The following is a 27,471-nucleotide window of genomic DNA, read 5'->3' on the forward strand; positions in this document are numbered from 1 at the left end:
GCTAAGGCAAATATTCACTGTATTTTCAGTTATTCGAGCTATTCATTTTGTTGTGAACCGCACAGAACCGGCGTTTATTTATTGTCCCCCTAGATCTAATCTCTCTTGCTTATCTAAACAATTTTATACGAATCTAGGAATGACACCAAATGTCGAGTGCTTTTTCCAGTCCCTGGGGTTAACAAAACTGTCTCATTTAGGTTTACATTCAGAGTAGGGTGTCAAACTTTGACTTTTTCAATTCTCCAAGAAAAGTGACAGCTAGTTGGCCATATAAGTCGCGTGTGATGCAAATTTGAAGATGTAGTATTGTACATAATGGTCAACAAAGTAATCATTAAGAGGTTAGTAAATATCAAACCTACATAACATGAACAACACAATGACTTAGATTGCAAAACTGTGCTCCTCTGGAAAACCTTTTAAACAACATCATAAAGCTTCATATATCATTCGAGGTGCTTTTTCCTGGTTTTTGCAATCTTAATAAATCCTTTCACAGTGTAACCTTTTCCAGCAAAAGGGGGTATCATTTTTACTCGTGCCAGTCTTAAATATGTCATTAGGCCACAAAAAGTGCAACGTGATTTTCCATCTATAGCGATTTCATGGCACCCAAAAATACATCGCTTAAGAAAACTTAACTTATGTTGGCAGGCAAGTTGTGGATCTACATGAATAAAACGATAAAAGAGCATGCCGGTCAATTCATTGCTGCATACCCTATAAATATTCTGCACTTGGCTAAGTTTTGCAATAGAGTTTTGATTTTGGAAAAAGGAGGTTCCTTACAATGCTTAGTGTATTATAGAACAAACAACAGTTTCATGCAACCAGAAACAGGTTCAAACACCAAAACATTTCCCTCTAAAACAAAATGATTTTCTCATCACTTAGGTAGAAGGGCCTCCAATCACGTTCTTTATGTCAACATTAGCATAGAGTTAAATATACCTCCAGAATTCTAACAAATAATATCTATGAAAATTGAGTTAAACCTTCGTTATATCGCAACCATTTTTTGCCATATTATATGTGAGCACCCACATACAAGGCATTTGCGATTTGCGATTCATCGTACTCATTTTCGCAATAATCTCATGCACGCCAGATGCGTCCATTTGTTTTTCACTTTCATGTCTGGAAGTTCAGCAGACACAAGCACCTTTATCTTACTGTCCGCACTTGAGTCATGTCAGCAGACGTCGGCGCACATTGAGAACAGATCTTTGGCAAACAAGGACTCAGGTTTCCCGTAGCTTCCTACCCTACGGCTGATGTCACCTCTTCCTGCTTCCGAATAGGGAGTGGACGCTCCAGTCGGACTTAACAATGTCAGCACCCTTCTCTCCAATCATTATGGAGGGTGCATTTGTGTTCCCGGAAACGATGACAGGCATTATTGAAGCGTCTATTACTCGCAGCCCGCCCACACCTTTCACTCTGCAAAGAGGAAAACAGCTCATTGTAGAGAAGGTACACTTCATGTATGAGCATTCAATTATGAAACTTGCATTCCTCATATTATTCAAGTAATATTCTCATAAGCCAACCAGCGCCATTGTCAAAACAAGTACATAATAAGAATGTTTCACAACACCTGTCGTCTTTGCTTTTTACACAAGTTAGTTTTTGCAGATATATATTTACAACCGTAGTAAATAGATAGGAAAGAAAAATCATCATCGTTTTTTTTTTATTTTCTTTGGAAATTCTCTCTGAATGCCATTGGAAATGACAAATACACATTGTAAACTCTTTTATAGCCATTAACATTATAACTAAGTAAAACATGTGTTGTATAACACCACACATGGAACGTTTGCTTTGTATTTTACAGAAAATTAATATATATATATATATATATATATATATATTTGCTTTCTCTTATGAGACATCAACATACTTCTAACGCTGCTACGTTTTCTTGTGTTTAATTTAAAAAGTATGCTATAGCAGTAAAAACACCGCACTGGCACGGCGTCTATTTTTCAGGCTCAGCGACTCACAGGCAATATGGTATCCATAATATGGGTCGTCCACAATAAACGTGTTCCTGAAAATTTTTTTTAAGCGTGCCATCGCAAATTTTACCCTCAGGTAAGTTTATACTTCCAATCTCTAGCACACACAGTAGCAATGCAGCATTCTATGGGTTGGAAAGCAAGCACTGCAGGTACGTGATACCATTTGTTGGTCTCCTTATTCTGCCACACCTTTTCATTGAACATGCGCGTCTGTAACACAATGTCTCTTTGTCCTAACACGAGGAACAACACGGTGCACGAGCCAGTATAACCGTTTGTTTTGTAAAAGTATTTTCCCTCTACCAGGGTAGCCGAAAAATAAAACCGCTTGGCGACTTCAAAAGTTGGAAGAATATAAAATTTAAAAAAAAAAGCTGAAGGAGCATGACGGATAGCACCTTAAAAATGTGAGGCCAAGAAAAATTGAAATAAGTTATTCACGCACATAGCTCTGTGTGTGTTCTGTTGCTTCCGTCGTCTCCTTTTTTTGCTCAACTTTCCGGAATGATGAAAGTTCAATAGCTCGCATCTATTTTCAAATATATAAAAGCGCCAAAAACGACACGACAAAGAAGAGTGGATATAACACAAGGCGCAGTCTTTTTTGTACGTTTCTCTTGTTCTTGCGCAGTCTTGTACTGTCCACTCCCCTTTGACCTTGTCATTTTTTTAGCTTTTATATATATTACTATGAACCAACTTGCTTAAATTTCTACTTTGCCTTATTTTCTTTGCTATTTTCTAGGGCTGGAATATTGGTCGATTAACCTTACAACTAACCGATTAATTTTTTAATCGCGGTTAGTGTGTGTAGCCACTTAATCGGTTCGGCTCTGAGTTAGAAATTTTGAGGACAAGGTAAAAATTGGCTTAACTTAGGACGCATTCATTAATTTTAACAGGGAGAACTTAGTATTCTACGGCAATGAACTTTAGCAACCACTGCGATCAATATCGAGAGTGAATACAAGGTTTAAATAAGAATTTAGAAAGATTTATTTCTAAAATTTTATGCGTGTGTTGTTGTTGGTTTTTGTTTTCTTTTCTTTTTTTTTTGTTAGCGGTACGCAGTAAATATTATATGAGGCTGTACGTTCCAGCAAGGAAAAAGAAAAAGAGAATTGCATAGTTTTTATACTTTTTTTAATTATTATGCCTTAAAGTCACCCGGGCCAATTTATCAATCAATCAACTAGACTCGAGGGTAGTGATGAACCGGGTTATAACTTTTAATCGACGCCGAGGTTTAGGATTATTTCTATGGCGAGTCAATTATGTCCATCCTAACCGGTACCTGAGGTGAGGATCCACCACCGTGGTTGGATCCCAGGGTTGACCCATCTTGCACGTTCCAACAGGATGGTAGATGGTGTTGGTGAAGGTGCGAGCCATGCACGCCAGGTACTCGTCGCCCAGAAACTTGTAGTGGTCGCAACCAGGAAAGACTTTGTCCCACATTTTGACGCCATATTTTCTGAAGGCCGGTGCCTGTCCAACCGCTATTGAAAACTTCATTCCTGAAAATAAAATCAAGAACTTCCTCAGCGATACATTTTGGGAAACAGGCTTTGAGGAAATTCGCTCTGTAGTAACTACGAAAAAAAAAGTTTGTGCGCCATACGATGTTATTTGCTATGAGCTATTTAATTGATGAATTGAACGCTCGGGAAGAGGGACGTCCACGATTCCATTTAAATTAGAAGTCTGACTTATGAGTCATTCTGAATAATATTATAGGGAACACTACCCAAAAAACACTATACTATCCACCAACATCTGGAGGGTATTCGCAGAAAGTTAATTTGTTTACACTGCAAAAATTTTTTCCAAATGATTTTCAGCCCAGCGCTGCTAAAGAAAAAAAAATGTACAACGATCACCAACTAGCCCAGCTTTCAACCTTAGTACTAAAGAAAATGTGCAGGTTCGAGCGCTTTGAACGAGTTTTTTTCCCATTCCAATAAAACTTTTTTGGATGTAGCTGGTTCATTTCATCTAAAAGGTTAAAATCGCGAACTGAAACACAGACGAAATAAGAAACACGTACGGCAAGGACAGGCGCCTGTCCTTGTGGTACGTGCTCCTTGTTTCGGACCGTGTTTCAGTTCGCGCTTTTAAACTTTTAAATTTCTCCGTTCCACGCTTTGACATAAATTTCACTTAATACGACTATTATTTCTGCATGAAACTATCCAGCAACTTAATTTTTTTTTTGGTCATATACAGAAATTTAATGGAGCCGGTTACCATGGACTTCTTGATTTTGCATTTTCATTTTCTTTTATTATGAAAGAATGTAATTTGCAAAACTTAGTAAGTGTGGGGAAACCTTCTTTAATTATTTTTGTTCAGCATAAGAACACATTTTTCGTTAAATTTACTCTCATAGCAACCAGCAACAAATGTTCGAGTATGCATTCCAACAAAAAAAATATGTTGTTATGAGCACCATTTCTCAAAGTTTGATTCACTGGGCAGATTCTATGCCAGGTCATAAATTACTTGGTTCTGGGCGTGTGGTACCGCTTAAAATTGGGTCACAAAGTTGAAACGTGGAATGCGCCCCTTCTATATGGCTACAAACACTACCTCCAAATTTCACGCAGATTATATGAGCGGTTCAAAATTTTACAATCCCAAATGCTATTTTAAGTGGTTAAATTTCAGTACTTTTGCGGCGACAACAGGGGTGAATCATGTCATTGTTTATGGAAAGAATGCCGGAGTTCAAAGAGCAGGAGTGGTATTTGTCGTGATGAATCGTGCACGATGTAATTCTTGAAGACACTGCACTAGGTAACTATTGCAGAAATATTAGATAGGTCTTCGGTCTGCTTACTTAAAGCAAGTTCAAAGCTTCCATCTCCACAAGGTAATCAACGTTGTCTTTAAGATCTTTAAGATCAAAATAAAATATGTTGTATTCCTTAAGGAGAGTGTGTTTCATTTCAACACAATGCAATTGAAGAAATATCTGGTCACAACTGGAGTGTATTCCCAATTTACATATCACAATAGAAAATAACACAGTACAGAAAAGGAACATATAGGTTACCTTTGGAAGTATATCCCCTTTATTTATGATACAGGATGCCCAACGTAAATTGAGCTAATGTTAAAAAATAGTTCGATGCCTTTTAAGAAGACGAAACAAAAGGAACATATGTGTTTATTGTTTGGAGAAAGTCAGGCTTTCTTTTAAATTTTGCTCAATGAAAGAATCCATGACCTTTTAAAATATTCTATTTTCAACGAAAGTTACATTCATAAAGATGTATGGCGTCTTAATGGGCACAGTGGCATCGTCAAGATGGCGCCTCTCAACTAAACTTTGTGTTCATTGCCCAGATGCTACTTCCGCCGCTGCACCAGGATATGGGATTCAGCGAGCACTATAAAGCGGCATATCATCGCGGCGGCTTCGTCGTTCCAACCGATAACGCGCAACCAAGTGTGACGGATGGGGGCAGCTTTTGTTTTTGTGGAACCTCAACGGACATTTGGATTACCCGCGGCCAGTATCGACGGGGACAGAAGCTACTCCAGCGACGCTGGGAACTATAAAAGACTAACCACAACCTGCACTTCTTCGTGGGCATGGTGGCATTGTCGAGACGACGCTTTTTGACCACTTTGTGTTCATTGCACAGGTAGGGAAACAATATCCTTGTTGCCTTTGTAGTAACAATATTTGTCTTCCTCTGCTACCGTGCCCACAGAGTTATTTGCGTGTACTGCATGAATTTAGAATGTTGCCGAAAGACTACTTTTGTTGTGTGTTGACTTTGAAGCAAATCCCCGACCAACTGAACTAGAAAGGATACTGGAAAAACTAGATATTTTCTCGGCTGGCGTCAAGAAAAACAAACTGAGTCAGGCGGAAACAAAATCCAGACCAGAGACCATAGAGTTGCAAATTAAAAGCCATGAAGGTTAGAGGTCCGCTGTGAACGAAAACCCTGACAAGACAAAACAACTCGAATCTACTGTTGCATCACTCGTGCATAACATTTATGACATGGAAATTCGCAGTAGAAGAAATAATGTTATTATTTTTGGTCTTCCTGAGCTGGAAAACGGAGAGAGCAGCAAACTTGAAAGCGAGCAACAAAGGAGGTTCTTGAGGATAAACTATCCGTATACACCAACGGAATCGAATATATACATCGCCTGGGGAAAGCAACAAAGGGAAAAACTTGTCCAGTGATTCTCAAACTAAGGCGGAGGGCAAGTTCGTCTGCTTCTTGCGCAGGGGCTAGCGGTGACGTCACAACGCCGAGCCCTGATTGGCTGATCGCGACCCCCTATCTGAGCGCCGTCTGCTCCTTTGCAACGTCGTCTGCGTCTGTCTTACCTTTCCCGCGACTTTCGGAAGTGCAGGTCTTTACGAGCGAGCTCGACTTCGCCTTTCAGAAAGGGCAGACGAAATAACTCGAGCGGTACGTTGTTTTTGTCTAACCAGACGCGCACCAAGGACAGAAGTGAAAGAACTCACTGGCGAACTGTCCCGAGGTGCCGAGGTTTGTTTGCTAAGAACTGAGAGTGAAGGTGGTTAGTGTCCGCAAGTTCCCTCCCAAATACATTTTCCCTCCTTTCGTGTGCAGCGAGACTCCTCAATCTTTAACGGCGTCGGCGGGTTGGCGCGGTTGGCGCAGTTAACGTCGTCTGCTTTACGTCTGCTGGTCAAAGCGATGGCTGCTTTACCTTTCCTGCGTCTGTCGGAGATTCACCGTTTTCTCACCGGCGAGAACGCGGCCTTCCAAAGAGGCGAAAAGAAATAGCTTTCTTTTGGGGTGAAGGATTTGACTCTAGTTGCGAATGTCCAGGCGTCGTTTAAGAATTGTAACTACGCGGTAAAGATGACGCTCTCCGGTAAAAGTGATATTTTAGATTCATTGTGAGTGCCCTCGCGGGGCTGCAAAGTGCAGTCACATGGTGGCTACCGCACTTTACGCGGCTCTATATGGACTGTCCAAGACGGACCTTCCACAGCAATGGCTGCAACGCCCCAAGAGCAGCATGCCGCGTCAGATCGCTCGCTCAGGTAAGAAGTAAACGCCATGTTCATCGCTATGTTAAAACATTTAGTTGCACGAGTATCGTGAATGGTACCTCGCGTTTAATGAGTTGTTCAAAGATAATCAGCTAAGGACAGATGACAGCCGATATAGTGACTGTAAATAAACAAATGCGGCTGTGCAATCGGTACAGTGAGCACATCATAGCCCAAAAGTGCTTGATCGCTGCTTGTTGTCACAACTTTCTCGCTCGACTGTTGTCAGTTAGCGTATTGGGGTATGTATGTGTGGCATAAACCCAAGTGGCAAAAGTTTGAAAACCTGTGCTAATCTGTGGAAGAGAATCCGAGCAAGATCGATCGTACTACCCGAGTGGCATCAAACTAATTATCGCGGAAGTTATGTCGTAGACTCGTTGACACGGAGAAGTAATTATTGTTATAATGCAATTGAATCCAAAGGTGCAAGCGAGCTCTGCAAGAATGACGAAAATACTTCCCGGAGAAGGGGAACAAAGGACTAACAGAAATATTTTTTCAAGGCCGCGTTCCCGCCGGTAAAAAAGCGGTGAATATCTGACAGACGCAGGAAAGGTAAAGCAGCCATCGCTTTGACTAGCAGACGTAAAGCAGACGACGTTAACTGCACCAACCGCGCCAACCCGCCGACGCCGTTAAAGAGTGAGGAGTCTCGCTGCACACGAAAGGAGGGAAAAAGTATTTGGGAGGGAACTTGCGGACACTAACCACCCTCACTCTCAGTTCTTATTAGCAAACAAACCTTGGCGCCTCGGGGCAGCTCGCCAGTGAGTCCTTTGACTTCTCTCCTTGATGCGCGTCTTGTTAGACAAAAACAACGTACCGCTCGAGTTATTTCGTCTGCCCCCTCTGAAAGGCGAAGTCGAGCTCGCTCGTAAAAACCTGCCCTTCCGAAAGTCGCAGGAAAGGTGAGACAGACGCAGACGACGTTGCGAGCAGACGACGTTGCAAAGGAGCAGACGACGCTCAGATAGGGGGTCGCGATCAGCCAATCAGGGCTCGGCGTTCTGACGTCACCGCTACCCCCGGCGCAAGAAGCAGACGAACTTGCCTTCCGTATTGACTTCAGAGACAAGGTGAAAATTCTACATAAGTGTAATAAATTAAAATATGAACCATTACCTGTCAGTGATGACTACTTGAAACGAGTTCAAAGAATTCGAAAATAGAAAATGCTCGAAAGTGCGAAACCGAATAAGTTTGCCGGTGAAAAGGTCACGCTGATATACGACAAAGTTTAAAATAAACGGAAAATTGTAGATTTGGGGCGAGGTCGAAAACGATAAGATTTTAACATCTGGTATTGCAGTGGCTTCAAGTGCATGACTAAAGCGTATACCCATATCAATTATACTTGCGAATTTCGCCTATTCAAATTAAATGCGAGGAGCATCGTGAATAAAACTGATAAATTCGAAACTTCTACTTTTAATCTCGAACCTAATAGTGTATTAATCATCGAAACGTGGTTGTCGAGCAGCATACAAGATAGCGAAATCACGCCACCCAAATACGCAATCCTGCGCAAAAATAGGGGATCACGTGGCGGCGGAGTCGCGATTCTTGCTTGAAACGGGATTTCATGTACATTTCCACTCGATTCTCGGGGAATTGAAAGCTTATGGTGTAAAATGAGCTATTAGAACACTTGCTGTTTCATTGCTGTTGTCTACAGGACCCCAACACAACCCCAAAGTTCTTCCATAATATGTACGATTATATGTGTAAGAATCAACATGAGTACCAAGAGCATAATCGGAGGAGAATTTATTTTACCTTGTGTTGGTTGGTTCTCTTTAAAACAAAAAACATTATCTCATGGTATTAATATTCTTTCAGAACCATGTTTTCATTATAACCTAACTCTAATTGTTATGGAAAATACTCGTAATCAAGGCTCACACAATAAGTACTTGATTTGGCTTTTGTTAGTGATCAGTACAGAATCGACGTGTTAGATGGTATATCTGACCACGAAATTGTTTTTTGCTCTTTTAAAAAAAGCACTGTAGTTTCTGCTAGGCCGCAGGTTTCTGCAGTTCTGGACTATAGCATAGCAGACGACGTCGGCGTTCTGGATTACTTTGATATGCATATTGACAAATTCTGATCGCTCTCCTGAGACGCTTTTACCCCTACCGATACCCTTTGGAGCGAATTTAAAGTAGTCACTCAGCTCCGCATTTCAAATTTTATTCCAACTAAGACTAAAATAACTGTCACGAAAAACCTTTGGATAACGCGAGAAATCATTCACGTAAAACGTAAAAAAAAAATAGGCTGAGGAAAAAGTGCAAAGAAAGCTAAAACATCTCTTAATAAAATTAAGTTGGTACAGCTAAATACTGAGCTTGGCCTCAAAGTTAAACCAGCTAAATATAGATTTTTTTAATGTAACACTTCAGTTGTCAATGAACGTCACCTTGCAAATTTTGGAGTCACGTTAACCTTAAAACTAAGTCACACCTAGAATCACTTTCAAATGATAAAGCTAATCTTGCAAAAATGTTTAACGAGTATCCTTTTTTCTGTATTTACTACGGATAACGGTAATATGAATTATTTTGTCTCTTGTTCAGCTCTGGCCACATTGGGCGATGTAGCTTCCGAACAAGGTGTGTTGCAGCTTTTACTTAACCTCGAAATAAAAAAGAGTGCTGGCCTTGACAATATGCCCAATGAATATTTTAAAAAGGTACGCGGAATGGATAACAAAGTACCTCGTACTTATTTTAAATTTAGTTTAGTTTATTTTACCCCAAAGGCATTTCACATGAAATGCATTACATGATGAAGGGGAATCATATGACATATTCTGCAGATAGCAGGAGAGTGATGAGAATGTAAAATATAGGAAAACACAAAGCTACCAACTAATAGGACAAATACTAAAACATAACAGGTAGAAAAAGTATTAACAAATAAACCAGTTAAAGATCAACACTTTTCAGGTGTGCCTTGCAGATTTTACGGAATGTCTTCGGGTTAGATTCACGTACTATGGTTTCAGGACGGGAATTCCAGTTAGTAATAGCAAGAGAAAGTGGGAAATTTGGAAATCTGTTAGTTCTCAAGAATAGAGGTTTAACTTTCAGATTGTGGTGATGACGCATGGAGATGTGAAGTGGCAGGTGACAATTGCTATTTCGAAAATCAAAAGAGGAATAGTAAATTTTCTGAAAAAGGACAAGACGAGCAAGCTGAGTTCTTTCAGATAGAGGGCATAGGTCGAGGTTGGATTTTAGTGCATTTAAGCTTGACGCTCGCGAGTAGTCATCTGTTGTAAAACGTGATGCCTTGTTTTGCACCAATTCAAGTTTAGTAATGAGATATGGTCGATGAGGCCATTAAATAAAGTTGGCGCAGTCCAATTTTGATCGGACGAAAGTTTTATAGTCAGTTAGTTTAACACAGCGCGGAGTGAGCTACAGGTTGCGTTTTATGCATCCTAAAGATCTGCATGCACTAGCCACTATAGTGTCAATATGGGTATTCCAAGTTAGATCTTCAGAAAATGTTACGCCTAAATATTTGTAGCACTCCCTTGAAAAAGGCGAAATTCCCAAGGACTGGAAATTGGCTAATGTTATCCCCATATCTAAATTTGGCAACAAAAACAAGATTACTAATTACAGGCCTGCATCTCTCCACCTAAGCTTGCCGTAAAATACTAGAGCACATTATCCTAAAAACACATTTCAGCCTTCGTTGCACACAATATAATAACCCTATTCCAGCACGGCTTCAGGCGTCATTTTTTTTATTTATTTAGTTGAGGACATCCACCGACAGCTAAACGCCTTATCAGTGGCACACCAATAGATTCACAAAAAAAACAATTAATGCCAACACTGCAATAATAAAACTACAAAGACAACAATGAAATGCAAATGTCCTATGTAATTTTCGCATCCACTACGTTTTTAAATCTACTGTTATTCAGCTGACCGAAAGCATTCATGACTTTTTTTTACTGTAATTAACAACTGGGGCCAGGTTGACGTCATATTCATAGATCTACCGAAAGCCTTCGACAGAGTATCCCACACAAAACTACTATTTAAGCTAGAAAATAATCTGAGGGTAAATAAAATACTTAATTAGATAACAAACTACCTTTCTGATCGCTATCAGTTTGTGACAATCAACGCTCATACGTTCTCGAAGGAAAAAGTTTCATCTGGTGTTTTACAGGGATCGGTACTAGCACGTTTCCTGTTTCTGATTTACATAAACGACATAGTTCAAAATGTTAATGTAAAAATCTTTCTTTTCGCTGAAGATTGCATACTCTATTCACAAATCGACAACGAACAGGACCAAATCGACCTCAACAATGCACCTCAGCGCACTGTAACAATTGTGTCACGACTGGCAGATGTTATTGAATTTAGATAAAATCGTATCTATTCCCATAACTAAGAAAAACCACGCGCAGCGCGTGCACCTATACGTTCCCGGCATTCAATTTGATGCTTGGGCAATTCGGCAGGAGGTCTATTGGCGAACGGCGATGACGCGTATGCGCAGCGTGGAGCACGGAAGGCTAACGCAAACTTACAGTGCTTGCGTTTGCTTTCATGCGTAATACAACAACTCCGCAATGACGCGCACGGTTTCTTTACGGATCGGGACTGCAATTCGCCTATTGCGTTGCGCTGTGGCGCCATCTCACGGGCGCGACGAGAAACAATGTGGTTGGCCTCGAATTGCAGACGGCGCACGCGCAGTCGGATCTTGCAAAAGGCGATCGCCTTTTGCGTTGCGCTTGGGCGCCATCTCACGGGCACGACGAAAAACAATATGGTGGGCCAGCAAGTGCAGACGGCGCACGCGCAGTCGGATCTTGCAAAAGGCGAATTATTCGCTATACTTGGCTTCAGCTTAGGTCCGAGCGTGGCCGATCTTGTGAGCCGACATGCAGGCCAATCAAGCAGCGAAAAGGGCATAACGTCATGGTGCAATCTCTATACAGCTGACAGGACCAGCCGCTGTTCGCCGTCTTCCTGTACGTGCTTTTCCGCCGGCTCGTCCTATAAGGCGAAGAGAGCAAACATGCCATGACGTTGCGCTTCTTGCGCTGTTTGGTTGGCTTGTAACATCGGCCACGCTCGGACCTAGGGTGAAGCAGAGTATAGCGCGAATCTGTCAACAGAACACTGTCAACAGTGCCTTATTCAGCACGCGGGCCTTTTTTGTTCCATCCAGAGTTAAGAGTGCTACAATACAAGGCGCGAGAGCGCGAAGTCACGTTTGTTTTCGTAATTCGCGGGCTTTCCTTGAAACCCGGGAAAACAAACCGTGTAAGCGGTTTCTTGATAAATTTCACTGAATTAGATGTTTCTGAGGACGCTTTACAACTCAATCGTTGTAACTTGTGCTCTAAATAAAATATTTATAATGTTAGTTATTTAATTTTAATTAATTACTCCATTGGGCACATTTAAGAAAATAGCCCGACTTGCTCCAAACAATAAAAAAACTTATTCCTCTTTAATCCTTGGATCAGGTTACATGGAACACCCTTTATACAGGGGGGAGGGGTAAATCAGCAGGTAAGTAGGGGACATATTATTTGCATCAATTTAGCAAAAAAAGAAAAAGAAGCTAGGAAAAAAAATTCATAGCTTAATAGGCACACTCCTGAATCATGACGTCTGCAAGCCCCTTTCATTAAAATGGCCGTTTTCATATTGATATCCTTAACAATATAACATAATCTAAGACAATTGAATTAAAATATCGGTCAATAAACAATTATATTAGCATTTTTAGAATGACTGGTCCATACCGTCAACGACGGTCATGATGTCGTCTGGGTGGCTGAAGTACTTGGGGTCAATGATGGGCGGGTCATGAATGTTTCGTGATCTTAACTTGATGTACCCTCTCGACTTCGGCCTCAGCAGCACGGGATACACCGACATGGTGTCTCTGTAGACGTATGGAGCATACACTTTCTCCCAGAGCTGAAAAATAATGTGAAAAATATTAGAATAAATTAAACATCAGGGGGAGGAGATATGTCCATTTGTTATATTTTTAGGTGTTGATCTTAAAGACCGCTGGAAGAGATGACGTACTTTAATGTCACGGACAGCCTATCTTATGACAGTCCAGTCGACATGAAAGAAACATTAAAACTGCCGGCTAAGGGGCATCACTTCAGTGTTTAATGTCTTGTAAACAAAAAATGGCCTAGAGAAGGTCTGGTGTCAGCGTAGGAAAACCCGAGCTGATACTAGAGTCAAAGAGAAATTCGGTGGAGTCGTGAAGAATAAACAAAGGCAACATGAAGCACAAAACAGAAGTTGATTGGCATATGAACAACCCAAACACTGGAAAAATTATTTATATAATTCTACTGTCTTCTCTGTGATACAGTACCACAGTTAAGAATTAACAAAGAGGAATCTGTGTACATAAATTAATTACCTTTTTAGTATAAATTAACACAATGTGAAATGGGCGTTAATTGTAAACATGAATTTATACGAATGAGAGAGTGGAACTAATGTCCAGTAAGAGAGTGACATTGATTTGGTTTCTGAACATTAACCTGTTTCCCCTAAAAAGAATGTATATTTTTATTCAAAATAAACTAACTTGATCATGCTTTGGACCTATAGGTGAGCTTGACAGGCACAAAACCGTAACTATAGTCAATCAGATTTCTATGCTAAATTTCATGAACTCCGTGGAACCTTAAATTGACCATGTCAGATTCTGTATTCACTTTTCAAAGCTTGTCTAATGCATTCCCTAATATAGGTGCTTAATGAGGCAGTAAGTATTGACGACGAATAATCCATATGCAAAAATGGTAATACACAAACTAAATTAGCTGAACACTTGTGAAGTTTGCTGACGCTCGTTTGTTTCATAACACGCAGAAGGACTCAACAATTGAGCGAGAACAAAATAATAAGCATACCTCATCGCCGATCCCTTCTGTTCTTCGGAAGGTCTGCCCACCATCCGACACGGGTGAGCCTGACAGGTAATGAATCTCAATATCTGGCCAATCCATGCTTTTGTTTGCATACTTCGTGTTGATAAATGCCAGCCCCTCTACTCCGCCTAGTAGTGTCAGCGGACCTGATGATGTAAAGAAATAACTCGGTATAAAGCACAACACTTAGATCACTTTCTTGATCATAAAATTGAAAAACAAGCATGTTACCTATGAGACACTTATCAAAGAACCATATTCTATATTATGTGCATTTGCTTAATGAAAAAGTCTCAGGACAGTTTGATGTTTGGACTTGTCTGTTTACCATATCTTGGTTGTCTATTGGCGATATTTTATAAAACGAATGTGGTGCATTATAGCCACAAATATTCTGTATATATTATGTGCATGTATAGGTTATGGAGATTGTCTTAAACCACTTAAACCATTAAATACACTGATATAACTACATAATTTTAAGATTTGTTGTAAATAAATGTATCGTATGGTAACCAGGAAACATGGGCTGTATGGGTGCATATTAATTTTCAGGTAGAGAAAATGGTGTTAGTCTGTTCCATATGTTAATACTTATGTCTAATCGTTTTGTTTTAATTAGGAACGGTTCCACAGTTGCCTTGTGTCTTACAAAAAGTGTTGTGTTGCAATAAGATAAGCGTTTATTTGATGAAACCTGTGTTTTATAGACCAACCTACCTTTTCCCACGGTGAGGTACTTGATAATTTCCTTGAGGTTGAAGACCCGTGGTTGAATCATGGATACCTCCTCCTTCACCAAGAAGTTGAGGCCTCCTGGGTAGATGTGATCTTGAAGGTTGCGCCCAACGGGCAAGTCCGCAAGACAAGGAATCTGAAATATTGAACAGTTCTGGAATGTTCTAGATGTGACAGCCTAGACTCTTCTTTCAGAAAATTACGCGTTCAAAACAGAAATCACGGTAGTCAGATATGTAGGCTGATAATATCTAAGGACAGCTTGCAACCAAAGCCTTTGTGGGTTTGTCTGTAGTCTTTCATCTACAGGGTGCGGCCGTAAAAACTTTCACATTTGGCACGCCTAGCAAAAATCGAATTTCAAACATACATACCTGAAATTGGGCGCACGAACGTCGTTTATTCCAAAGTTTTTTGCCTATTTTTTTCAGACGTCAACTCTGGAGTAGCGAATTATTAGAAAGATAACAAAAATGGCAGACGTGCATTTCCTGTGGCCTATACCCACCCGTTCGACGTCTGCTATCTGGTTCGCGACGCCGCTCCCAGGTGGCGCACTGAACCCAAAAACGCAGGAAACCCGCTCGAAAGGCTAGTGTTGGGCGAGATAATCGCGATAAAAAGTGATTTGAACCAAATATATGAACAATTGTTGAAATTACCTGTTTCAAGTCAAGTTCTGACAGATCGTCATGCAAGCAAGAAGACACCATGATGCGACGAGATCATTTATTTACAGCTGCTCGTCTTGTTGACAATCGCGGGTCGCTCTCGAAGACAGCAAGCACCGCTTCAATGAGCTCCTCATTTTTCAGTAGGCTCTCACGTTCACTGACTGGATTCTTCTTTTTACAGTCTTCTCCACTCACAAAACGATCCGCCCAACTCAAAACAGTTGGGCGTGAAGGCGAGGCGGGCGTTTATGAAATGCAGTGCGAAATTTTTGTTGTGCTGTGGCCACCGAGTTCCGCTCCACGTATACCACTTGACTGCCTGGGCACACTCACTTGCCGAGTATTGCGGCATCGCAGGGCGGCGCAGAAAATGTTTTGATAATAACTGCAGAAGACAGTGCAACAAAAGCAATAAATAGGAACAATCAAGATGCCTCAGCAGCGGCACTCTTGACTCCAAAGTTGAGCTTTCACCGGGAACGGACCCGTCAACAGATAAGCAGACGACAAATGAAGACACACGTTCGTCGGCTTTAGAACATATTTTTATTAAACGAGGGCGTCCGCCAGTTTCTAAATTTCAAGTAAAAGGGCATAATCGTTCACATATTTCGGGAAAATCACTTTTTATCCCGATTATCTCACCCAACACCAGCCTTTCGTGCGGCGTTTCCCGCGTTTTTGCGTTCAGTGCGCCACCTGGGAGCGGCGTCGCGAATTAGATAGCAGGCGGCGAACGGGCGGGTATAGGCCATAGGGAATGCACATCTGCCATTTTTGTTATCTTTCTAATAATTCGCTACTCCTGAGTTGACGTCTGAAAAAAATAGACAAAAAACTTTGGAATAAACGACGTTCGTGTGCCCAATTTCAGGTATGTACGTTTGAAATTCGTTTTTTGCTAGGCGTGCCAAATGTGAAAGTTTTTACGGCCGCACCCTGTATATAAAATGTAATCCTAAATATGAAAAGTAGTGACCTTCCTAAACGATATCTTTTTCTTTTTTTAATTCCGATCAATAAATCATGAGACTAAAATTTTAATGAAACTAAACATGCAATTCTGCCTGCTTGGGCGTAGAGCCAAACGATGAAAAAATACTAAAATTTTCAACTTAGGCATGTATCTTCTATTAAATTAGGAAAGATATGAGGATGAAAAAAAAAATCATGTTTTTTTTTCGGTCATAATATAATTTATTTCTGATATCTTCCATTTGCGACCACCTTAAAGGTTTCTGCGGTGAACATCAAGGAACCTTTGTTCTTTTTTTTTGCGCGCGATACGTACTATATCAACGCAGATGTCTTGCAATCGTCTGCCTTTTCAGCTTTTGGAATAACGCAGATAAACCGTGTATTAGTTATGCTTGTAAATGTTGTACGAATCATGTGCTTATAATTGGAGGTTTATTATTGAAATTGTGGTAATTATTTTCCTTGCGCATGTTTGCCACATTAAACATTTAGCTATGTCAGTTTATCACCTCTCCTGTCATTTGAAACATCTTAATTGCGCATCGCCTGCATAAATTCTTGTGTAAGTTCCGTTATCTTTACGAGGCTACAAAACTATATATTTCATTGTTTGGCTGAAAGCTGAAATGGTAGTATTGGTACCCCTTAAATATTTTGTGCCGAAAAAAAGACCCGCTGGAGTATGGTTCATTAGTTATATATCTAGGCACCAAACAGTAGGGTTACTTTATTGCTGCGACCAAGCGTAACGTCCCGCTCGTGAGCTTTTTTCCAACTTTAGAGCCGCTTGCACGAGAATACTGCTTTTACGGAATAAATTGGCCAGCATTGCATTTTATCGAAGTCGATTGGAAGCACTTAAAAGTTGTTTTCGAATATGCCTTTGAAGCTATGCTTTTTACAAAAGCGGATCCTTAGCACACACTATTAAATTGTGACACAATATGTATCATTGTATATGCATCAAGCGCTCAATCATTCAGGAAATGCAGAAGAATTAAATGTACAACACACACACACACAAAAAGAAAAACGCCTTCGTTTTTGGTAAACTGTTCTCGGAAATTGTTGATATCCCTTGCCCAAAAATATCAAACAGCTTGGTAAGGTGTTTTTTTTTTTATATAATAATAATTTTGGTGTGTAGCTTTTTGTTTCTCGATACTTACGCCCAGCTTGTGCAGTTCGTGTTGTGGTCCGATTCCCGAAATCAAGAGCAGCTGAGCAGAGCCGATTGACCCAGCCGACAGGATAACTTCTCGTCGTGCATACACCATGTGGGGAACCTTGAATCTCTCAAATTGCACAGCTCGAGCATGATTGAATTCATCAAAGTGTATCTGTAAAAGAAGATTGAAAAATGAATATCATCGTTGGAAATTCGCGCATGTTTGTGTTGCAATAGCACTAATATCACAGAAATCACTGTGGTGTGCAAAAATGTTTTAACACGGTAAGTGTTTTATGGACCACCTTTGATAAGAAAATTGTAATTAAAAATCGTCATGAACAAGCGTCATGAACGAACGGCACGCAATTCTTTTACACCAATCCAGCTTCCAGGAGAAGCTTGACGTCACGTAACCTTAACAGCAATACAATTTTCCCGCTATATTTGCGTGAAAAACCAACATCGTGCGTTCCTATATCATGCGAACAATAAAATAATTCACTTTCTCCGCTAACAAGAATAAACAACAAAAAAAATTATTGTGTGGTTTGTGCGGGATACTTTCTCATTTCCCTGGTCTCAGTCAGCCAGATTAACCTTCCGTAATCGTATTTGTTTTAAAAATTTTGTTTGCAGTGCAATTCCTGCAATCATTCATTGCAAGTATATAAACTTGGAAGCGTGTTGGTATTAGAGAAAAACGACATAAAGAAGTGTACATCGTCCCTTTGTGCTAAGCGTGACATTCTTTCTGTCGTCTTTATTCACTGCAAGCATCAGAGGAATTTTATCGAATTACTGAAGTCGGCATAAGATTAGACCTTAAAAATAAAATTGTCAAGAGCGTGACCTGCCCATTGCTGATTGTTGCTGCGCTCACTGAATTATTTTGGTGTAATTGAGATCCGAGCTTTATTTATGTGAATAATGTATTTGAGCATTATTTAAGTAATGTTAATTTTTTGAAAACAAAGTTATCCACATAAAATCTCTGCATCGAAAATTCTTGTATATCCTACCGTTGCGGTCAGCTAAAACAAATTGCTCATTTCACTTTTCTATAAATTATAAAGATTATTTCAACGTAGTAAGCAACGTGAAATTTGAAGTTTAACTAGCGCTTTTGAGGCGCATTATGTGACAGGCCAAAACCGCTTTTGTCTACGTATCACGCTGCGATTTACTACAGTGGTGCAGGCAGGAACTGGAGATTTACAGTGAAAAACATCATTGAATGAACTCATTTTGTTCGAAAAAAACAGAAACCTGTTCTGGGAAAAGTCTACGCCGCCGCTTCGCGCACGACACACGCGCAGTTAGAAGTGCTGCCGACAGATGGCGTACGCCGCTTCGAGAGAGAGGGGAAACGCCAGTAGATTCGGGTCATAATAGGGGACGATCCCGCAAAAGCTCCCCAATCGACCGGCGCTCCCTCCCTCGACGTGGCGTACGCCATCTGTCGGCAGCACTTCTCGCAACGCGTGCATCGTCTGCGAAGTGGCGGCGTATAGATTGCCCAAAACGAGTATCTGTATGTTTTTTTTTATTGAGGAAGTTCATTTGCATTTTCACAAACGTTCACCACCTTCTCGCGGCCCTTGGGCAAATTGCAGCTCGATAAGTTGAGAGACCGCTTTTTGCGGTCCGTAAAAAGTTCCTTAAAAGAGTTAGTTCACACGTTCTAAATCTTGCTCTCGCGGTGACCAAAATTAAACCCCTGCTCTCGTCCAAAGGCCGTCGTCTTCAAAGTTTCCTTTGTTGTCTGCTAAAATTGGTTTAGAGTACATTGCGGCCTTGACATTCCTTTCAACGCCACGGATGGCTTTGCACGCTTTGCAAAAGCAGAATTGCACTGAAATAAAATGCTTAGATGGGCCAGTTGGTACATCGTGGGAAAATAAGCGCCAAAAAAACACGGACAAAGAGTAGATTGACAACGACACAGGGCGCTCTGTGTCGTTGTCAATCTACTCTTTGTCCGTGTTTTTTTGGCGCTTATTTTCCCACGCAGAATTGCACTTGGGCAAATTGGTCGTAGATTGTAGAGAATTTGCAAAATGCTATTTGTGCCCGGGGTTGGTCTCCCCATATGTGAACTAGCAAATTCAGCACTAGCCCTTGTTACCTCGGAGATGTTATGTAACAAAAGTGATGACGTCACAGCCTTTTTGAAAGATTTCCCCTTTGCATTGTGGGTAAAGCCGAAACACCTCGCGATTTTATTTTATTCGTCCAATTAATGACAATTTGCCGGCCTTACACGTTGCTTTACTAAGAAGCGACGCTTAATATGCGCTAGTAGCAGATATTATTTTGAAAAAAATTTACTAGTCGTAGATACACTTGTCATCAAAGTTTTCTTTTCTAACACAATATTGAAGATGTTCTTCTTATCAAAAATTTATAAAGAAAAGTTCTCGTACGAATGGTTATTAAGCGATATACTTTTGAGTATTAATAACATGTACCTACAATTTAGATGGCCCTAATAGTGACTTTGCTGCTGATTATGAAGACAATATGCATTGCAGTATTTGGCTCTGCAGTCTAATCTTCCGGGAGTTTCGTGGGTATCCCCAAGATATGATGCATCCGTGCTACAAAAAAGATGACTCTCGGTTCATGCCAGGACCATCATCTTCTCAGTAAATGTATCCCGTTATCATTAGCTCGGGCAAAACTGAGCTCTCTCGGCTTTAAAAAAGACGGAAACTTCACAAGGAAAATATTTTGGAGTCCAGCAAAGAGAGCGAAATCTTACCTTTGTGGCCACAGAATAGAGCGTAATGTGAAGGTTTTTCCTGTGGCGAATGGGTTTGACAAATGCCTTGCTTGTGCTACACCGTGCACCTCTTCGTATTGTACCTTGTGGTATCATGAATCCTAGAAGGAGAGGCGACATATGTAGGCCACATTATTGTTACGTTCATCACCGACAGTGCAATTATAACTAAATGGTGATTCCCAAAGAGAAAATAAAATTCAAGAGATATGTAACAAACTTCCACAAGAAGCACAATGCTTTCGTTGGTGCTCGCAAAATTTTTTAACGTGTCAAAGCACCAATTTTTGCCACGTAATAATCGCGGCTGGAGTGAAACCATTCACACACACATATATATATATATATATATATATATATATATATATATATATATATATTGTTTTTTTTTAATTCTTTTAAGATACAACAGAATTTCACTTTGTGTAATGGCACTGTGCAACAATGGCACGTAGCCGCAGCTCGTCATTCATGCGTAATTCATAGGATCTGTCGCACTACACTCCGTTTCGTATTAAGTCCAACCGCAGCCAATACTACGATCGAATCAAGACGGTTTAAGGAGCGCCAAAAGCGCATCGTCATGGCGCTCGCCGTTTGAAAGCGATATTAAAGCGTCTGGGCAACCTGGTGATCCTCAGCGTCCGACCAGGTTTCCCGCATGTTAAATCGGCTCCCAGTGTAAGATTTTCTTCACTGTTACCCGCCTCGGAGAATGGCATAACGCGCTGGTTCAATAACACGAAGTCACATATTAACTGTTATCGCCCGCGCCGCGACCCAGAAAATCCCCGCACGTACTTGTGCGCCGTCCTTTTATTAGCGGCGGAGCACCGCCCGTGTGGCCTAGAGTTCCTCGATATGCTCCCCCGAAGGGGGATCAGAGTTGCGCATTTGTTTTCCCCTCGCCGCAACGCCGCAATTCGCCGAGATGCATCACGTGAGGAGCAAAGCACCCACGCCGTGCAAGAAAGCCACCTTTACGGTCGCCCCACCGACGTTTCTCGCGCCCCGGCGTATTTTCCCCTGCTTTCCGCCTCCTTTTCCTCCTCTCCTGTTTTCCGTGCGCGGCGGCGCGCGCGGCGCCGCTATTCGTCAAATTTAGTCACGTGAGGAGCAAAGCATCCATGGCGTGCGGGAAAGCCGACGCTACGGCCACTCGCCGAGGCTGAATGCGCAACTCTGCTACCGTAGGTAGCTATACAGGAACTCTAGTGTGGCCGATTACGCTTCGCCACCTCGCGAAAGAAATGATGAGAGTCGATTTAAGGTGCCGGAAACCTGGTCGAACGCTGTGGATCACCAGGTTGCCGACAAGCGGTAGGTTTATCGGGCCAACCAGCTTCAGGAGTCGCGTAAGCGCGACATGTGGAGGTCGGTCAGTCTACAACCGGGAAGCGATCTTGGAAAAGAAGGCAACCGGTGCCAGGGATCGAACCCCGATCACCGGCGTGGAAGTGGAGTGCGCAGCTGGCTGAGCTAAGGGCCCAGCACGCAGGAACAGGAGGAGTCGAAGCAGGTGGTGTGAGAAAGCGCGCGAAGCGGAGAAGGGTGGAAAGGGCAAGGGGGAAACGATGATCAGAAACAGGCGGTGTAGAAAGAGCGTGCGGAACGAGGAAGAATGAAAAGGGTAGGAAAGTGCGCTTCTGGTCTCTTAACGACCCAGAAAATGTAACGCAGAGGCCTTGTATACGGGTGGTGCTGAAGGGATGCATGCGCAACGTCATAAAGAAACAATGGTGCGACATAATCTGTTTCCGTACAAAGCCATGTCTTAGGCACCACCTGAATTAAAAACACCACCCACCCCAGGCACTGAAAGGCTAAGGGTCATCTTGCACCAGGCGCCACCCGAATTAAGAGTACCACCCACCGTGTAAAACTACCGCATTAAAACGCTTTTAGCTAAATGATCAAGCATGCGGTCATTTTTTTTTTCCATTTGCTATCACCGGATTGAATCATCGGGCACAGAAAAAAGCGCAAGATCACGGCGCATTTACTGTGCGTGATTGCGTTTAGCCGATGATAAGCAAACGCACAATGCCGACAATCGCCGTCACGACGCACTTTTGGCGCTGCCTGAATGACCGCATCGTGTGGACTAAAGGCGCATTCACACTGGCGGTTGAGCTGCGTTTGCGAAGCGGTGGCGGATGCGGTTCGCCCCAGGCATGCAGACACACCGAGACGAGCTTGGCGGTTCCTCAACGATCACTCGTGATCTTTTGAGACCTGCGTTTGGCAACACTGTTTTGCAATCCCAAATCCAGTTCAATCCACGATTTAAAGCCAAAAAATCGCTGTTTTACAACACTAAAGTTTTTTTTTTTTTTTTTTTTTTTTGTTCTTTGCACGTGGTTTGCAGCCATCGCGAGTTCAAGCGGCGAAAAAGGAGACATGGACCCGCAATATTGCCTGCGATTCCCTCGACTTCGCCCACAATCAAAGCCCAGCTAGGCGCGCCTTGCTGACTCCGAAGAGGATACCCCCGACCCTTTCTTCGTAGTGGACCCTTCCCGCATGAATAGCTGACCTGGCTTTCGGGATAGAGGGCGAGTTTCCCCCTTCGTCGTTCGTTTTATTATTTTAGGAGTAGCGATCGACACTGGTGGACCGTGGTGCGGGAAAGTGTACGGTGCTAGCCGCTCGTGGCTTCGTTAATGGCGGGCTTTACTCTCATCATTCGGACGTCGATGAAGTCTACTCTTTCTTTGACATTAAGCTGAAATAAACGCCGTATGCATTATTTCTGCATTGTCTGGTACATACACTTTATTTCTTGAATATGTTCCTTTTATACTTTTTGGTAGGAAACGTTACAGGTCGAGCTAGCGCAAGTAGCCAGCCAGCTCCGCGGTAGTGTGTTGGCTACGCAATTAGGCTCACGACGTCTCTATCGGCCTCCGTGGTGGCCAGGCACGGTGTCGAAATCTTTCATTGGTTCACGCGAGTGTATTAGTGGGTACAAAAGTAGCCATTTCAGGCGATCAAGGGCGGGTTCCGACGTTCTACAGGCAAAAACTAACAAGGCAACGAGCGGCGGGCTTTGGTAACCCCAATAATAAAAAAAATCTTTTACCCGAACCAAATCACCGGAGAGAAGCCAGTTAAGATTAGGACTCAACTCTCTTCGCGGCGGGTTCAACTGACGGACGTGAATATTACGTTTCTTCGTTGATTTGTCTGCTGCATCTCTATAGGACTACAGCGCCTTGAACACTTCACCAGCGACAGGTGCCATCTTGTTTCGAGAGCCACCGATGTCACATCACCGTCGCGTTTCGCGGTTCGTGAGAGTGGTTGAGGCAAATCGGTCCCGAAGCGGTTGGCAAAAACGCGCTCGCACCGCTCGATCCCAGCCGCTTTGCGGTTGAGAATGCGTGGATCCGCTATGCGTTTGCGAATCCACTTCCAGTGTGAACGCGCCATATGAGTCGGCAGTGGCCGCTCACGTGAAAGGGTGTGTGTGGATTTCCGAGTATACCTGTCTGCGTTGCTCCGTTCACGTCCACGTTGGGGTAGCCCATCTGCAGGCCTGCCTCAATGAAGGCGTGCCCCAGAGGCGTAGCATAGGGAGGCGTGGAGACCGTCAGATATCCTCCGTTACCGTGATGACCTGCATTTTAAGGGATGTTTGAACAGGGACTAAAGTAACTGTATTTGATTGGTAATGAACACTAAAGCATCAAACGGGTTCCAGTAACTCTGATATGACATTCATTTCAAGTGGACGAAGGCGTCCACCTGAACCTGGAGAGTCTACTTCGTCTACTGGGGTAAAACTACACATTGATATGTGGGGGGGGTGATATCGCTTTTTTTTTTTTTTTTTAGAGGGTCAAGAATTTAAAAGAGTGTTAAACTAGCATTATGCTTTTTTTTAGCCCTGGAGCTAAATTAGACGCCATGCGGGCCACTAAAAAAGAGGCAAGATTGGTTAGTTATCTAGCCAATCAACTAAATAGTCTTGAATAACTTCTAATATTTTTGGTTTTGGGGCGTAGTGTAGTTGTAGAAACCACGCTCAGCCTCCCTATTGTCTAGCCGTGACGGGGCATTTTGATTATAAAATTTGTAATTGGCGCTACGGGATGAGAAATGTCATTTTATGTACACAGCTTCATACCGAAATTAATCTGCCGAAGCGCGCCTGTAACGTCAATTATTACGTTCTTTTCTTGCGTCGCATTGTCAGCATTTGAGCTAAGCGCTCCAGCATTGAAGGGGTTGCTTCTTGCTGAGAACATTCAGTAAAATTTGTCGATGAACTCCAAGTACTTATTGGTTCTAGAAATTCTAGAACTGGACTTGGAAGCGTCCCTATTGACGCAGTACTGGCCTCGGCGTAGCTGTGGGGACCAAGCTCCATGGAGGTCAAGAGAGTCCGGTATTGAAGGGGTCGATCTTGACAGGAACCGCACATTTTGCAGTTAGGGTTGTCCACCAAAGTAAGAAGACTTCAGCAATTAACCCGTGGCCTTAGTTCGCTATATAATTTCAAGTATAGGTCTATTGTGGTGGTTGATGATATTATTAAGGTATATCAAACTTACGAATTTAATGCAATACATTCGGGCAACGGAATTGCTAGGATTTGTGTAGTCTTAGCGATGAAGAAACAGGACGCTTCGAAGAAGCTATTTCGCTTGTTGCTGTTTTTTCTTTTTCTTGTGGATTTGTTTGGCATAAATTTAAGTGCCACTGGCTGATGAAAGAAGCAGAAGAAAATACAAAAAACTACATCTGTCCAACTTCGTAATGACATCAAGTTGTTAGCCACTCAGTGGTCTTTAGAGAATTGAAAAAGGGACATATGTGCTGTTTACCTAGAAAGATTCAATTTGTCTAAACATGAGACAGTGGACGTAAAAAAGAATCACGGTGTGCTACGCATTTCTCATCCCTACTACGAATAAAAAAAATATATTACCTACCAGAAAGCTATGTAGCATATATCTATAATACTTATAAAGACGCCTACTTATATATTTCGATAATACGTTTTCAACCTATCGAGAAAATTAATAAAGTCAATTTTGTCCGAGTATATTCGGCTATTATATTTGTCGGAGATCAATGTATTAACCAATTAATCGGTGGGTTAATTCATTAATTTATAAGCCCTAGTCGCAATGTATTGTTTGCAACACTGTGCGACTTGGGCACTGCAAATATGCAGGAGTCACGAAGACTGTAGAGAAGGGGTACTGCGTACATATCATGGTTTGAGTTCGACAGGGTTCGACCTTTATTTAAACTTTTAATGCAAAGTTCGTCAAAATTCGAACTAAAATTTGACTTTATGCGCATGCGCGAAAATTGAAAGCTAGCTGACGCCACCTGCCGAAGGAGGTAACAGGGTAACTAAATCATAACAATGTTAAACTTTTTTTTTTTTTTTTCAATATTATGTACGCATCAGTAATTGTTTTCTTAAGCTTAAACTAAACTCCTGTATAAGTGAATTTCTTTTTCGATTTGAGACTGTTGGGCAAAAACTTCGCAAAGTTGCTTAGATGCCAATCTTCGTCGAAATTCGGCAAACGTTCCTAAGTTCGGCGAGCCAGTCAAAACTGAAGCTTCCGCGTCGAAGTTTAGGTTAACCGTGATGAAGGTTAGCCATGATGAGTTAGACCCGAGTCTGTGGTATGAAAAGAAAACATCCAACGTTTGAAGAGAGAAAGAGGAAGAAATCTGGGACACTGCGAAGTCTCAATACCGTCGCATTGTCCCTTTCTTTCTTTCTATTCAACTGTTTGGTGTCTCCCTTTTCTTACCGCAGTCTCAGGTATTATTCATAATGGTTTACTTTATGAGGCATTCCTCTAGTCTGTGGTTTCATTTGGAGCACTTAGAAGGCCAGGGTTACCATTTTGGAGGATAGCGGCGTCTCTGTTGTCTTCCGACTTGAGGAAGTAGGGGTAGACGTCTTTCCAGGACCATCCCGTCGCTCCCATCTCTTCCCAGGTGTCGTAGTCGTGTCGATTTCCCCGAACGTAGATCATGTAGTTGAGCACGCTCGAACCACCGAGTACTTTGCCGCGGGGCCAAGGACTAGCCTGCGTGAACCGAAGACAGGCACAGTCAGGCAATCATAGTCTTAACCGGAACTTCCAGATTGATCAGAAGCAAGACTAAAGCGGAGAATTCAACCTAAGAGGGCACAAAACTTGCCATCTTCTAGTTCTTCAAAGAGCAGGTCGAACGGTTGGCAGTTTAGGAAGCGCGAAGTATTGCTTAATAGGGGGGGGGGGGGGGGGGGGTCGCGCTTGTAGTCACGTTTAGTTTAAAGGGGTGCAACAATATTCAGCTCGGGTGTGTTTTGTTTTGCTGCCTTTTTTTTCTTTTTTTTTTCGCTTTAAAAAAACGACGTAACTGAATAAAAGACCTCATGAGCATTGCGTGAGCGCTCGATTTGGACTCGCGACGATCAATAGCTCGACAAGTATTCTGGTAGTGGGCTAGTGGACCTTTCCAATCGTTGCAATGACGACAATAGCAGAACCCTAACAACCTCTGGAGCTGAGCCCGTGTCCCGTGTTTATGATCAACATTGGCGGCATGTAATCGGCTCCAGATTACGTGGCCGCTTGTTTGGCTGGGAGTGGAGTGGCTGCTCGTTTTAAGGCATGAAATGCTTTTCAGCTCTACTTCCAATCCCAAAATTCTGTCCGTCCGTCCGTCCGTCCATTGGTCCGTCCGCGCGTTTTCCTCTCAATGTAAAGGGAAAAGTGACGCCACGGGACATCACCTTACCTATACACCTTGGGGAAACGAACGGCACGTGACCTGTGCTTCAACTTAGTTTTCCCGCGAAATTTAAAGGGAAACTTAACGTGGCAAAGAAAAAACAGCATCAAATCAGTTTCCTTACTGCATTTAGCGAGAAATCGACGTCACGTGTCTAGACACCAATTCAGTCACCCGCTAAATTTAGCGGGAAAGCCCACGTCTCGTGACCCAGACATCAATCAAGTTTCCCCGCCAAATTTAGCAGGTAAATATACGTCACGTGATACACTAAATTCCTCACCAGTTCCTTATGAAGCATTTCATGCATTATAGTACTTTAAAGCTAGAGATCGCTGCT

At 42.2% G+C, this 27,471-nt stretch overlaps 1 protein-coding gene across 1 annotated transcript in view; it reads right to left on the reverse strand.

Annotated features, from left to right (window-relative positions):
- Positions 1-1,280: 1,280 nt before the first annotated feature.
- Positions 1,281-27,471, reverse strand: part of LOC8023303 (glucose dehydrogenase [FAD, quinone]-like) — a 111,058-nt gene continuing 84,867 nt past the window's right edge. The window contains exons 3-11 of the mRNA XM_040223565.1: positions 26,251-26,440; positions 23,866-23,997; positions 20,358-20,479; positions 17,595-17,765; positions 14,756-14,909; positions 14,018-14,181; positions 12,875-13,052; positions 3,322-3,544; positions 1,281-1,443 (exon numbers count right to left, since the gene is read on the reverse strand). Of these exons, the coding sequence (XP_040079499.1) occupies positions 1,281-1,443; positions 3,322-3,544; positions 12,875-13,052; positions 14,018-14,181; positions 14,756-14,909; positions 17,595-17,765; positions 20,358-20,479; positions 23,866-23,997; positions 26,251-26,440 (1,497 nt within the window). The remainder of the gene's footprint in view (positions 1,444-3,321; positions 3,545-12,874; positions 13,053-14,017; positions 14,182-14,755; positions 14,910-17,594; positions 17,766-20,357; positions 20,480-23,865; positions 23,998-26,250; positions 26,441-27,471) is intronic.

The sequence above is a fragment of the Ixodes scapularis genome, unplaced genomic scaffold (genome assembly GCF_016920785.2).
Source record: "Ixodes scapularis isolate PalLabHiFi unplaced genomic scaffold, ASM1692078v2 PGA_scaffold4__175_contigs__length_147842914, whole genome shotgun sequence".
Taxonomy (NCBI): Eukaryota; Metazoa; Arthropoda; class Arachnida; order Ixodida; family Ixodidae; genus Ixodes; species Ixodes scapularis.